Genomic DNA, 12,609 nt, shown 5'->3' on the forward strand with positions numbered 1-12,609 from the left:
CTGTACCACTTACTTGAACTGATCCAGCCTACTTGAAACCACCAGCATGAGACGAGGAATGGAGTCTGCTCAATACACATTGCACTAGGAAGTCCTCATAATCAGGGGTGGACTGGCCATAGACCATACAGGGAAACGTCCTGGTGGGCCGCTGCCCAGGGGGCCGCCTGAGCACTCGTTATGGCCACCAGCTAGATAAGTAATGATATGATGCTCCCAGAGTCAGGGTCCATTCACACGTCCGTAAATGGGTCCACATCCGTTCCGCAATATCGGGAACGGGTGCGGACTCATTCCTTCTCACTTGGGCAGGAATTGATGCGGAGAGCACACTATGTGCTCTCCACATCCGCATTTCCGGAGCGCGGCCCAGAACTTCCGGGCCGCGGACAAGAATAGGCAGTTCTATGGGGGTGCCGGCCGGGTGTATTGCGGATCCACAATACTCCACGGACGTGTGAATGGACCCTTAAATAACGCTGGGAGCATCAAGTACTTATGTATATGGCCTTAGGCATCTGGAGAAGGAGGATAGAACATGTCACCACAGAGGAGCAGCTTTTGTGCTGCTGGGGCCTTATTTTGTGATGCATTGTGGTATTTGATCCTGCTCGGTGGTGCTTTGTGCCACAATAAGGTATTGCTAGCCCTGACTACTTGAGTTGGCCCTGTCAATGTGGACCCACTTACAATATGGGGCTGCTTTTAGTTTTTTTTTCAAGGGACACTTTAAGTTCCCAGTTCACCCTTGCTCACAAATAATGAGCTCCCCCCCGTCCCCCCCCCCCCCCCTCCCGTGACCCCTGCCACTGACAGAGCTATTTACTATTAATACCAGGGTGGGGAGTGGGGTACGGGCTGGGTGACTGGAGGCAGGGGGACGAGGAGCTCATGAATATGAGGACTCCCTAGCATGCTGTGTATTAAGCAGGTTCCAATGCTTGGCTCGCACAAGTACTGTAGCTGTTCAGTACTGATTTTTGCAAAAATGTCAGGGACAGGTCAAATAACTGACCAAGCGTTTTGCTCAGGGTCTCTGTCTCCAGTTTATGCTGCCCTCAGATAAGGGCATACAACTGGTGACAGATTTCCTTTCATGATATGTATAGTCTACTGTGTTGTGTATATAGCTCATACTGTATGCAGATCTAGGTGTTTCCATAGTTACAGACTACAAACAAACCCTGTGTAGTCTGATCCCGCAGTCATGCCTTACTTCACTACATTTGCCCTCCCTTCTACTGTCTCTAGGCTAGCAAAACCAGTGGGCAGAGGGAGTGAAGTTACACATATGGAGGATTAGAGAGTAGACATTCCTTGAAATTACCGGTTTAATAAGATTTTCCACTTTCCGTGGTAATCCTGCGATGTAGACTTTGGTTTCTAGAATACCATTGACAGGTTTGAACAGATACTTGGGGTTGTTGATATTCATGACGGCTTCTTTTGCTATCTTAACACTGATGCTGTTTTCCAGTTCCTCCACGGACACCTAAAAGCAAACAGTTAACAGCTTCTGTCATGTTTGCAACGGAAAGACAAGGTTAGGTGAAGAAAGACCTGGATATACCATGACCAATAACCATAGGGCTCGATAGCGTATGGATGTGTGATCACTTCCGTCATAGGCTTTGCCTAAATTCTGAGCATAAAACATAGACATTTTAGACATCTACTGTAAATGTGTTCAAGAAATGCCTTTATTTTTTACTGTTATCCTTTCACAATGCTGATGTGGCTAGTACCACGGGTTTATAGACGTGGCCTGTCTCTCATGGATTGGCAGATGCAGTAAAGGCCACACATGAACAACACCAATGACGATGTAAGGTACCGTGCCCTGTGCCAAGGACTAGGAGAATTTTGGGGGGGAAATTGGTGGGAGGCCTAGCTTCTATACAAATAGAAGATAAGAAGAGCTTACTCAAAATAAAAGAGGCATTCTCGTCTCAGAAACATATGGCTTTTTAACCAGATACACTATAAATGTCTGATAAATGCCGATCCCAACTTGTGGGACTAGGTTTGGGGGATACTTGATTTCGACATAGGTGCTGGCCCCAGAGTTGGAACCCACTTCTATCAGACATTTATGGCATCTTCTACAGATATATAAAATAGTCCAATGGAGAATAAGGCACATTGCCTTCAAACTAATTCATGGAACTAGCAAAACTAAAACAAAGGCTAGATAAGAAGGAAGGTTAAAGAGGTTTCCCGAAAATTTTATACTAATGATTTATCAACAGGATAGGTTATCAACATCAGATCAGAGTGGGTCCAGCTCTCAGCATCCCCACTAATCAGCTGCTGGAAGGGGCTCAAGTGCGCGGCAGCCTCTTTCTTTGTCTATGCCTTTGAGCCCATCGTTCACTTGGCCTTCCTGCAGCTCAGTTCCATTCAAGTGATGGGATTCAGCTGCAATACCAAGAACTGCCACTATGCAATGTACAGTGCTGTGCTTGGTATTCACTGAAGAGGCCACATTCTGAGTGCTGTGGTCCAACCAGGTGATACTGATGCCTATCCCGAGGATAGGTTATCAATATATAATTCCTGAAAAACCCCTTTAACAAATACTGTCCTGTATTTAATAATCCCATTCATACAGTTTATGCATATTACAGTATATTATACAGTGATTTATCTTGATGACCTACCCTCAGGATAGGTCATCAGTATCTTGTCGGCAGGGGTCCAACACCCAGCACCCCCACCAATCAGCTGTTTGAAGAGGAGGCATCACCTCTTCCTGTTCATTACACTGCACTTCATCTCAGAAGTGCAGTGTAATGACAAGCACTCGCTCCATTCATTTGAATGGAGCAAGTACTTGTAATCACTCTAAGCCACCACTCCACAGGAGATAGTAGCGCCTAGTCTAGTAAAGACCAGGAGATGGAGCTCGCATGGATCGCCGTCTCCTCGTCAAACAGCTGATCGGTTTAGGTGCTGGGTGTTGGACCCCCTGCGGGTCAGATATTAATGACCTAATGATCCTGAGGATAAGTCATCAATATAAATTGCTGCACAGTCCCTTTAAAGAGGTTCTTCAGGTGTTTAATACCAATGACATCCTCAAAATAGTATTTAATTGTTAGGGGGGGGAAGGTCGACTCACGGCACCTCAACCGTTCAGCTGTTGGAAGATGCCACGACACTCACCTCTTCCTAGGCCAGCGATAATATATTCATGGCCTGGGCGCGGCTCAGTCCCTTTCAAATGAATGGGGATGAGATGAAACAGCTGGACAGCCAGGATCAAACACCCAATCTGATATTGATGACCTATCCTGAAGATAGGTCATCAATATCAGATCCTCGGAAAACCCCTTTAAGTGTGTACAAATTAGGAAAGGAAAGAAAAAAATATAGTTGATAGCAGTAAAATCAATAAGTCTAATTGAAGAGCCGTCTTACTATATGCCACTGTCCGTTATTAATTGCTTTCCCACCAGATGTAACTTTGGTCCATAAGTCATTCTTGAATTGAATTTCAATCTTTCCATCTCTCAGTGCCAGTAGAAACCACGAGGTGCTATCGGCAGACTCCGCATACAGAATCACCCCCTCTCCATCGTATGTACGGAAGTCAAACTCTGCTGAAAACCTATTTGGAAAGTGAATTTCACAATGATCGCTTTGTAAAACGGAGAAGCTGTTATGAGCAGCCCCAATGAGACCAGTTCTGGTTCACCAGCAAATTGAGTTCTGCTCGGTATACTGGGTGGACAGCACTACTTTGCACAATATTCTGTATTAGGCCTCATGCACACGACCGTTGTTTTATTCCGTGTCCGTTGTGCCGTTTTTCGTGATTTTCTGCGGACCCATTGACTTTCAATGGGTCCGTTAAAAACTCGGCTAATGCACCGTTTGTCATCTGCGTCCGTGATCCGTGGTTCAGTCCGTCAAAAAAATATAACCTGTCCTATTATTTTCGCGCAAAACGGTTCGTGGACCCATTCAAGTCAATGGGACTGCAAAAAAAACGCGGAGGCATACAAGATTGTCATCCGCGTCTGCGCGTCCGCGTCCGCATGGCTAACCTGTCTTAGACTTTTTTTACTTTCCTTTATGTCTGGTGGTCCTCCAAAAATAAAGGAAGACACACGGAAACAAAAACGGAAACGGATCACGGAACAACGGAACCCCATTTTGCGGAACGGAACACAACAACGGTCGTGTGCATGAGGCCTAAGTCTCCCAGTTAGTGGCTCTCCAACTGTTGTCTAAACACATCTCCCTGCCCTCTTAGCTGCAAGTTATCAGGGAATGATAGGAGTTTTATAAAACCTGAAGATCTACAGCCTAGACACCACTGTATTGGAATATAGATTAAATACTAGTTCCCTAATGTCATGTCACTATTGGGATGGCTAACTTTAGAAGATGTCGTCTAGTAATAATCACACACGCTTCAAGGGAAATTCATCTTCCCCACAACTGCCAGTCAACGAAAGGGCTCCATATACATAGCACTGCCTTGTACATGGATCCAGTATAGTTCCACTCTGAGTCCATAAGGAGTTAAGGACCATTTACACTGCCCAATATTCGGGCAGATTATCGCTAACGAGCGTTTGTATGAAATCAGCCCATGTAAAGGTTGCGCCGATTACCCAATGAAATGCTTGCTCATCGGGTAATAGAACCATTGGTGCAGTCACCTAAATCATTGCTCTTGGCCAGCAGATTGGGCTGTCTGAACCGCCGCTGCTGCCCACAAACAAAATTCTGTATGGGCATGAGCATTGGCATTAGCGATCGCTCCTCCCCATACTGAGGAGGGGATCACATGTAAATGTAGAGGTCTCCTCCACTGACTAGTAGGCGATTGTTGGGATGGAACACTTCCTTTCCATCAGCTACATCGGGGCGTGTAAAGGAGCATTTAGGCATCATGGTTTGATCTTCTGATTGTCAGGTTCCTCTTCTTTCTCCCCAGATGGCTGCTCCGCTTCTCGGACTGCCTGATGCACACTTCCTGCTTGTTCTGCCCTGCCCTCAGATTGGACATGAGCAGTGCTGGCCAATCTGAGGGCAGCAGCAAGTGCCTTGGACTACCAAATGCGCTGCATGCACCAGGTAGTCTGTATCTGCCACCAGTATCTTGGATGGCAGAAGAGATGCACAGTAATTGGAGGATCTGCATCTGAAGAGGTGAAAGGGTGGGCAGCAGGTAAGTGTTCTGTTCATTCCACGGCTAATGTTATTTTTTTTTCTTGAACAAGAGGATTGCTTTAATGATCCATGTTGTATGGATCCATTACACAGAGACCAAACATTGCTATGGGCACATGCTATAAATCCATGGGCATCCAATTGTATATGTTTGATGCTTCCATATTACAGAGGTACTCCATAACCAATGTTTTTAGGGTAAAATACACTGGAGGTCTACCAAAGGCTGGCATTTCACAAGCTAGTGTTAGTCAAAAGTCAGCTGGTGTAAAATGCGACCAATTTATTAAGAACCATAGGCTTCTTAATACATCAGAAGAATTTGTGATGTCCATGTGTCAGAAACTGCAACCTACACTAGCTGGATGATTTCAGTTATAATTTACGCCAGTTTCTGGTGTGACTGTGCCCCCTTCTACTAAGCTCCGTCCTCTTTTAAAAATGTGTTGAGGGCAGTGGAGAAAGGCAAAGAGTCACAAAACTTTGCATAAACTTTTGTATATCAGTTTGTACAGCCTGTGTAAATGACCTCCAGTTCCTCATGGATAGTAGATAATTTCCAACCATTGGGACCTCAGCAATCGGGAGTATAAGGATCCACAAGTGCCGCCAAACTCCATGAGAATGCGGAGCACATACTTGACCACTGCCCCATTTATTTCTATGGGACTGAGATAAATACTGTAGTCATCAGTCCTATACTCATGCATGCACATCACCACTCCATTCTCATGGACAGCCCGGCAATCCTGTGAATAGGGGATTAGCGATATAAGCAGCACAATCCCTTTAATAATACTGTATACTGGCAGTAAAGAATTGCCTCTACTTACCTGGTAACATCTGGGAGTTTGAATCTCAGATATACAACAGGTATCCCCGTGAATTGTTCTGCCAGGTACAGAAGTTCATAATTAGTCTCCAGATTGAGCGGAACGCAAACGGGGATGCGCTAAAGCAGAGAAAAAAAACAAACATTAAAATTCATGTATAAATGTATGGTACTTATTGTTAAAGGCGCTGTCTGATCAAAAATTAAAATTAAGCAGGGGAGGAGGGGATAAGGTGAAAAATAAAAAAGAACCACTTACCTTGCAAAGGTCCCACTGATCCAGCGAAGTGGCTCCCATCCTCGCCCTGTTCTGGTCCCCAGTAAACCAGGAGTGGAAAGGTGCCATTGACTACTGAAGCCAATCACTGGCTGTCAAAAGCTGTTCATGCACAAGTGACCTCTGAGGCCAGTGATTGGTGGTAGCAGTCATGTGGGTGGGAACAGCACCCTATCACCTTCCCACCAGGCTCTGATTCATTTTAATTTTTAAGCTATTTCAGGTAATATTCATGGACTGCAGTCATACTGTAGATGCTGCTTTGCTAAATGAGTATAATCACATGATTTTAAAGGCTATGTACGCCTTTGGGGGCCATTTCTTTTTATAATTGCATTGTACTTAATTTGAGCTAAAAATCTATTTTTTCAATTAGTCTTTATTAAAAATACGGAGTCCTTTGTTTCTGTAAATAGCTGAGATGCTCTAGAAGCAGCCTCTGGATTTTCTCTCTTTTCCGTCAGTTGGAGAGTTGACGGGCTCCTTATCTCTGCTCTCTGACATTATAAACACTCATTATAGCTCAGCTCTTATCTTACTGATAAGAATGTGGCTTAAATAAGTGTTTATGACCTCTTAGTAGTGTAGAGATAAGGATTATTAGATGACCGGCACAAAGTGAAATACTGTTAACCTTTGTGACAGAATGGCTCAATATTTTTTAATAGAGGTCAATTCAAAACAGGATTTTTAGCCAAAAATTTGTAAAATGAAATCATTAACAAAAATTGCCTTCAAAGGTGTACATAACCTTTAAACTGTTCATCCTGAGCTTTCTGATTCGGTCCTGACGTCATGGTGGCCATAAGTGGTTGTTTCCACTGGATATTCAGCCTCCGAAAGACCAAGACAACTCAGTAATATACTTTACTCAAAAGAAAAACTCTAAAGGGGATCGAACATTAATGTTTTTTACTTAGGCCAGGTCATCAATGTGTGATTAGAGGGGGGCAACCTGCAGAATTGGACTGAATGGAGAAATACTAGACACAACCACATGGACAGTGCGGTGTTGGGTACCACAGTAAAGGCACTGTAGTGCTCCAACAGGCATCGTGGGTCCATTATTTTGCTGATTGGTGGGGATTCAAGGGACCTCACTCCCACAAATTACTAGTGATGGTCTATCTTACAGGTAAGCCATCAATGTTATTTCAAGGCAAACCCCTGATAGTTTGCAGGTACCAACATTAGATGCTAAATTAATATTGAATGCTTCTTATAATTTGATACTACTCTTGCATTACTATTGAGTACTTAAGAGTTGAGTAACATCATAGCAGCAATGTCCTTAAAAATACTGCTGAAGGATATTCTGCTTATTGAATAGGATATGCCATAAATGTCTGATATGGGCTGGTCCCACCTCTGGAACCCGCTTGCATCTCAAGAACGGGACCCTGCCATGAAAAGAGAGGCTATTTTCAGAAGTCTGAAGGCAGTGAATGGAGTGGACACTGCACATGCATGCAGAGGCCAGGTATGTTCGGAAGTCCCACAGCAGTGAATGGACAAAGCCACGCCTGCATGCCATCCCCTTCATTTATGGCGGGGTCAGAGTTCTGTTCACATTGTGCGGTGCTGCATGGTGGCTGTAGCTGCTGTGATGCTGTGGGGGCTTAGACTGACAGCAGGGGTGTTGTCGGGCTGCTCGGTTTTACCGCCTGTAGGTGCTGTGTTGCGGCAGCGGTAGTCGCCATGTAGTGCTGTGCCAAATTAGAGTAGGGACCCACTAAATAGAGGCCATCTTGACGTGGAGAGTGGGTCAATGCATTTTTAGCAAAATCAATTACTAAAGGGGTAATTTACTAATCTGAAATACGCCTAAATTAGGCGTATTTCAGGCGCAGACTTTTCCCTGCTCACGCCAGGTCTAAAATTGTGGACATAGCGTGGGCGGGGAAGGGGACGGGCTGGCAGGCCCATCTCATTCACCATTTTCTACACCTGTTTTAGGCCTCATGCACACGACCGTTGTTGTGGTCCGCATCCGAGCCGCATTTTTTGCGGCTCGGGTGCGGACCCATTAACTTCAATGGGGCCACAAAAGATGCAGACAGCACTCCATGTGCTGTCCGCATCCGTAGCTCCGTTACGTGGCCCGCCCAAAAAATATAGCATGTCCTATTCTTGTCCGTTTTGCGGACAAAAATAGGCATTTCTACAATGGGCCGCCTGTTCCTTTCCGCAAATTGCGGAAGGCAAGCGGGCGGCTTCCGTTTTTTGCGGATCCGCAGTCTGCGGACCGTTCGTGTGCATGAGGCCTAAGGAGGAGAAAATGGTCTAAATGTAAGACAGCAAGAAATCTGTCTTACATTTAGAACTGGCACTGGATGCGCCAAAGTTATGGAGGGGCCTGCACAGGGGCTTTATTAAGACTGGCGTCTAAAATGCCGGTCTTAATAAATGTGCCCCAAAGCGTCTTGTGGTTAGTTTATAAATGACGCTGGAAGCAATAGATCAAGGCATGGCATGTGGATGTGCAATCCAGATCTTTTTCTCCACCGTCTAGGAGCAGGTCCCAGAGGTGGGACCCACACCTATCAAACATTTATAGCACATCCTATTTATGTGCCATTATTATCCAGATGCCTTACGGAGGCAGTTACTTCTTCACATTTCTTGTAGTGATAGAAACCACTCGGGATAACAAATATGCAACCTGACTAGCAATCCTACAAAAAATATGGATCACACGTTAGGTTTGGCTTGGAAATTTCTATATTGAGAGAGATATTTTTATGTGAACGCTCAGCACTAGGGCTTGGTTCACACCTCTGTAGCTGTTAGAATCCAGATGAAAGTCTATACACATAAGCTTTGAAAGTTACGTCTGTGAAAGCAAACAGCGGGATCAGCGGCAGGATCCAGGTAGAAGAAACACATCTATGTTACCGCTCTCAGCACACGGGAGGAGGATAAAAACAGAGGATGAGATCAATAATTGAGAAGTGCGGACGGTGTGTTATGGTGTTCAGCAGCTAATTGAGTCTGCACAGTACGGCTGAGAAGATTCACCTCTCCAAATCCCAGCTCACTTCTCCTCATTACAGATGCGCTGCAGCCAGAAAGATGAAACATGGCGCGGAAAACGCCCCGGGGTGCAGCTGTCAGCTTCGCTAATAAACGGCACAAGATATCAAATGTTAAAACCGGTCTGTGATGGTATTTTCTAATAAAAAAAAGGAGGGATGTGCTTCCTGATCTCAGTTTTCAATAATCTAAGGGTTTTCCTATTAAACTTTTTGTCATATCATGAATGCCTGACTGGGAACCTTACCAAATCCAAGAAGGAGTGCCCGTTCCCCTGTTCTCGCCCTACGCTACCAGTCACTCTTCAAGCCAGCACAGAACCCAGACAATACAGAAGTGGAATCACAAAAATGTTGACTGGGTGCTGTGGGGGGTTAGCTCTTCTCCGGGGGTCATTCACACAAGTATCTTCGCCAGACACCAAGTTTCAGGTCCAAACATCGCTTTATTTGGCACCTCAGCAAAACAAATATAAATGATACAAAATAAACACCTGCCCGGCTGGGCTCTAACTAAACATAACATAATCTGACTCACCTAAAGCACTGTTCACACACGATCATAACATGCGGCTTTCCCAGCCCAATGTCCATCAGCCTCCTGGCTGTACAGAGCACCGTTCACACACGGTCTAAAGTCCAGTGCCTTTATGGTGGAGTGTGGCCCGGTAGTCCTCCCGACTCCGGCCTTGTGACCACTTGCACCCAAGCGTCACGACGTCCCCCAACAATCCGGCTAGCACCTAGCCCCGTGGCCCCTCAGACAGCCCAGCTGAGACCACAGAGCCTCCAGCAGGACTGGGTTTCACAAAAACTCTGTCTCCTTCCCCAGACTGGGAGCCACAACGAACAGGATTAAATACCATCCCTGGACATGGGCATATTCCAAAATCCCATACTGGAGCATGGGGAACAGGCACCCACCCAACACATTGCTTGTTCCCAGTAAAAGCCCGCCCCGGACTAGCTGGAGCCAGCTAAGCTAACTGTCTTGGTGTCCACCAACTAACTTGGTGGCCACCTTTATCTAGGGCCTTTACTCCACCAAGGGCCCCTTGGTGACACGCTCCTGGTGCAAACACCCCTTTTTCATGCTTCCCCGGGACTTTACTGCACCCATCACTAGTCACATTGCCACAGTGCTCAGATTGTACTATATGGCTCTAAAAGTCTATAATTATCTGACTTTATCTGACCATTCGGGCAATAACAAAATAAGGTCCAAGATAAGCTAAGAGAGTTGAAGTCGGTGGGACATTAGCACCTGCCCAATGACCCTAAAAAGAGACAACTGGGGAGAACACCCAGCGTGTAGCTGGCCAGCTAAGACATGTCCTAGGTTGCTAGTATAGCTTATATGTTTATACAGCTAAATCTGCCAATAACATTAAAGGGGTTATCCGAGTTAATGAAAAAATTATAAAAAACTCTTAAAACCCATCAGGATATACATATAATTTGGTTAAAGGTTCTGTAAATGCGCCCTCTCAAGTGCCCAGGGCGGCATCTCAATCTTCCGAGCCCAAGACCGGACCTCCCCAACGGCTCATAACCCCGCCCTCCGTGTGCCTCTGCCCGCCCGTTTACGCTCCTCCTCTCTCCTGCGGCGCAGTGGAAAAGGAGAGAGGAGGAGCGTAAACGGGCGGGCAGAGGCACACGGAGGGCGGGGTTATGAGCCGTTGGGGAGGTCCGGTCTTGGGCTCGGAAGATTGAGACGCCGCCCTGGGCACTTGAGAGGGCGCATTTACAGAACCTACAAAGTTCATTTTTGGCTGAAACAAGACTCCGGTATATGCAACAAAGGTACCGTTTTAAACTTCTGGGTGGCACATATAACGCTATTGGATCTGTCTAATAGGCTCAAATGTGGTGACAGACTCCCTTTAAGCTAGATTTCATCAAGTTAAAACCCATATTTACACCTTTTCATGGTTCTGTCATTGTTTGTTTACATGCTGAAGTACATGCTGAGGGGGCGTATAACAACAAAGCCTGAGCTCTGCCTCATGAATATTTGTGGGCGTGAACAACCTGACCTTTCCCTCACCCTGCTCTGCACTTTGCATTAAAAAAAAACACACCATCATCTCCTAGCTCACACTGGCAGAAGATCTTCCTGCACATTGCAGCTGGAGCTGCCTGCCGGATCCGCCGATCAGCGTGACAACTGACAGCATTTGTAGATGGATCCGGGTGCGGACCCGTCTACAAATGCATTGCAAGAACGGATCCGTCTATCCGCTTGTCATGCGGATAGACGGCAGGCAGTTCCGTCGGGGTGCGGATCCGTCTACAAATGCAGTGCAAGAACGGATCCATCTACAGATGCAGTGCAAGAACGGATCCGTCTACAGATGCAGTGCAAGAACGGATCCGTCTACAAATGCAGTGCAAGAACGTATCTGTCTACAAATGCAGTGCAAGAACGGATCCGTCTACAAATGCAGTGCAAGAACAGATTTGTCTACAAATGCAGTGCAAGAACGGATCCGTCTACAAATGCAGTGCAAGAACGTATCCGTCTACAAATGCAGTGCAAGAACAGATCCGTCTACAAATGCAGTGCAAGAACGGATCCGTCTACAAATGCATACACAGACCAGAAGGACGGATCCATCCTTCAGTTGTTTTGCAATGCCGGATCCGGCAGGCAGTTCCGTCGTCGGAGCTGCCTGCCGGATCCGCCGATTAGTGTGACAACTGACTGCATTTGTAGACGGATCCAGGTGCGGATCCGTCTAGAAATGCATTGCAAGAACGGATCCGTCTATCCGCTTGTCATGCGGATGGACGGATCCCTCTGGCAGTCTTTTTCACAGTTTTCATGGTCTGCTCATGCGCAGACCGGAAGGACGGATCCATCCTTCAGTTGTTTTGCAATGCCGTCAGAACTGCTCGCCGGATCACTATGTTGCAAGTGTGAAAGTAGACTTAGTCTGCGACCTCTCACCATGCACTGTCGTGCTGCGCCGGAGCTCCGCCCCCGTCCCCATTATAGTCAATGGGGACGGAACGGCAGTCCAGCGGCACGCCCTAAATAGCGGCAGGGCGGATCCGACAGGGTGAACATCCTGTCGGATACGTCCTGCCGCTAGTGTGAAAATACACTTACGCTAGTGTGAAATGTACCATTAGCAGTATCTGTATCTGTATCTAAGCAATATCTATATTATTCAAATATATATTCAATATAGATATTGCTTAGATAAATATATGTATTGGTGGCAGATATGGATTATGTATAGCTGAATCCAAAAATATGATTGACATTTTTTTTTTTTTTC

General features: G+C 46.0%; 1 protein-coding gene across 2 annotated transcripts in view; it reads right to left on the reverse strand.

Annotated features, from left to right (window-relative positions):
* PROS1 (protein S) overlaps positions 1–12,609 on the reverse strand; it is a 64,986-nt gene that overhangs the window by 13,731 nt on the left and 38,646 nt on the right. For both annotated transcript variants that reach the window (XM_040423265.1, XM_040423264.1), the window contains exons 9-11: positions 6,018–6,136; positions 3,421–3,610; positions 1,328–1,492 (exon numbers count right to left, since the gene is read on the reverse strand). In XM_040423265.1, the coding sequence (XP_040279199.1) occupies positions 1,328–1,492; positions 3,421–3,610; positions 6,018–6,136 (474 nt within the window). The remainder of the gene's footprint in view (positions 1–1,327; positions 1,493–3,420; positions 3,611–6,017; positions 6,137–12,609) is intronic.

This window comes from Bufo bufo, chromosome 3 (assembly GCF_905171765.1).
Source record: "Bufo bufo chromosome 3, aBufBuf1.1, whole genome shotgun sequence".
In the NCBI taxonomy this organism is placed as follows: domain Eukaryota; kingdom Metazoa; phylum Chordata; class Amphibia; order Anura; family Bufonidae; genus Bufo; species Bufo bufo.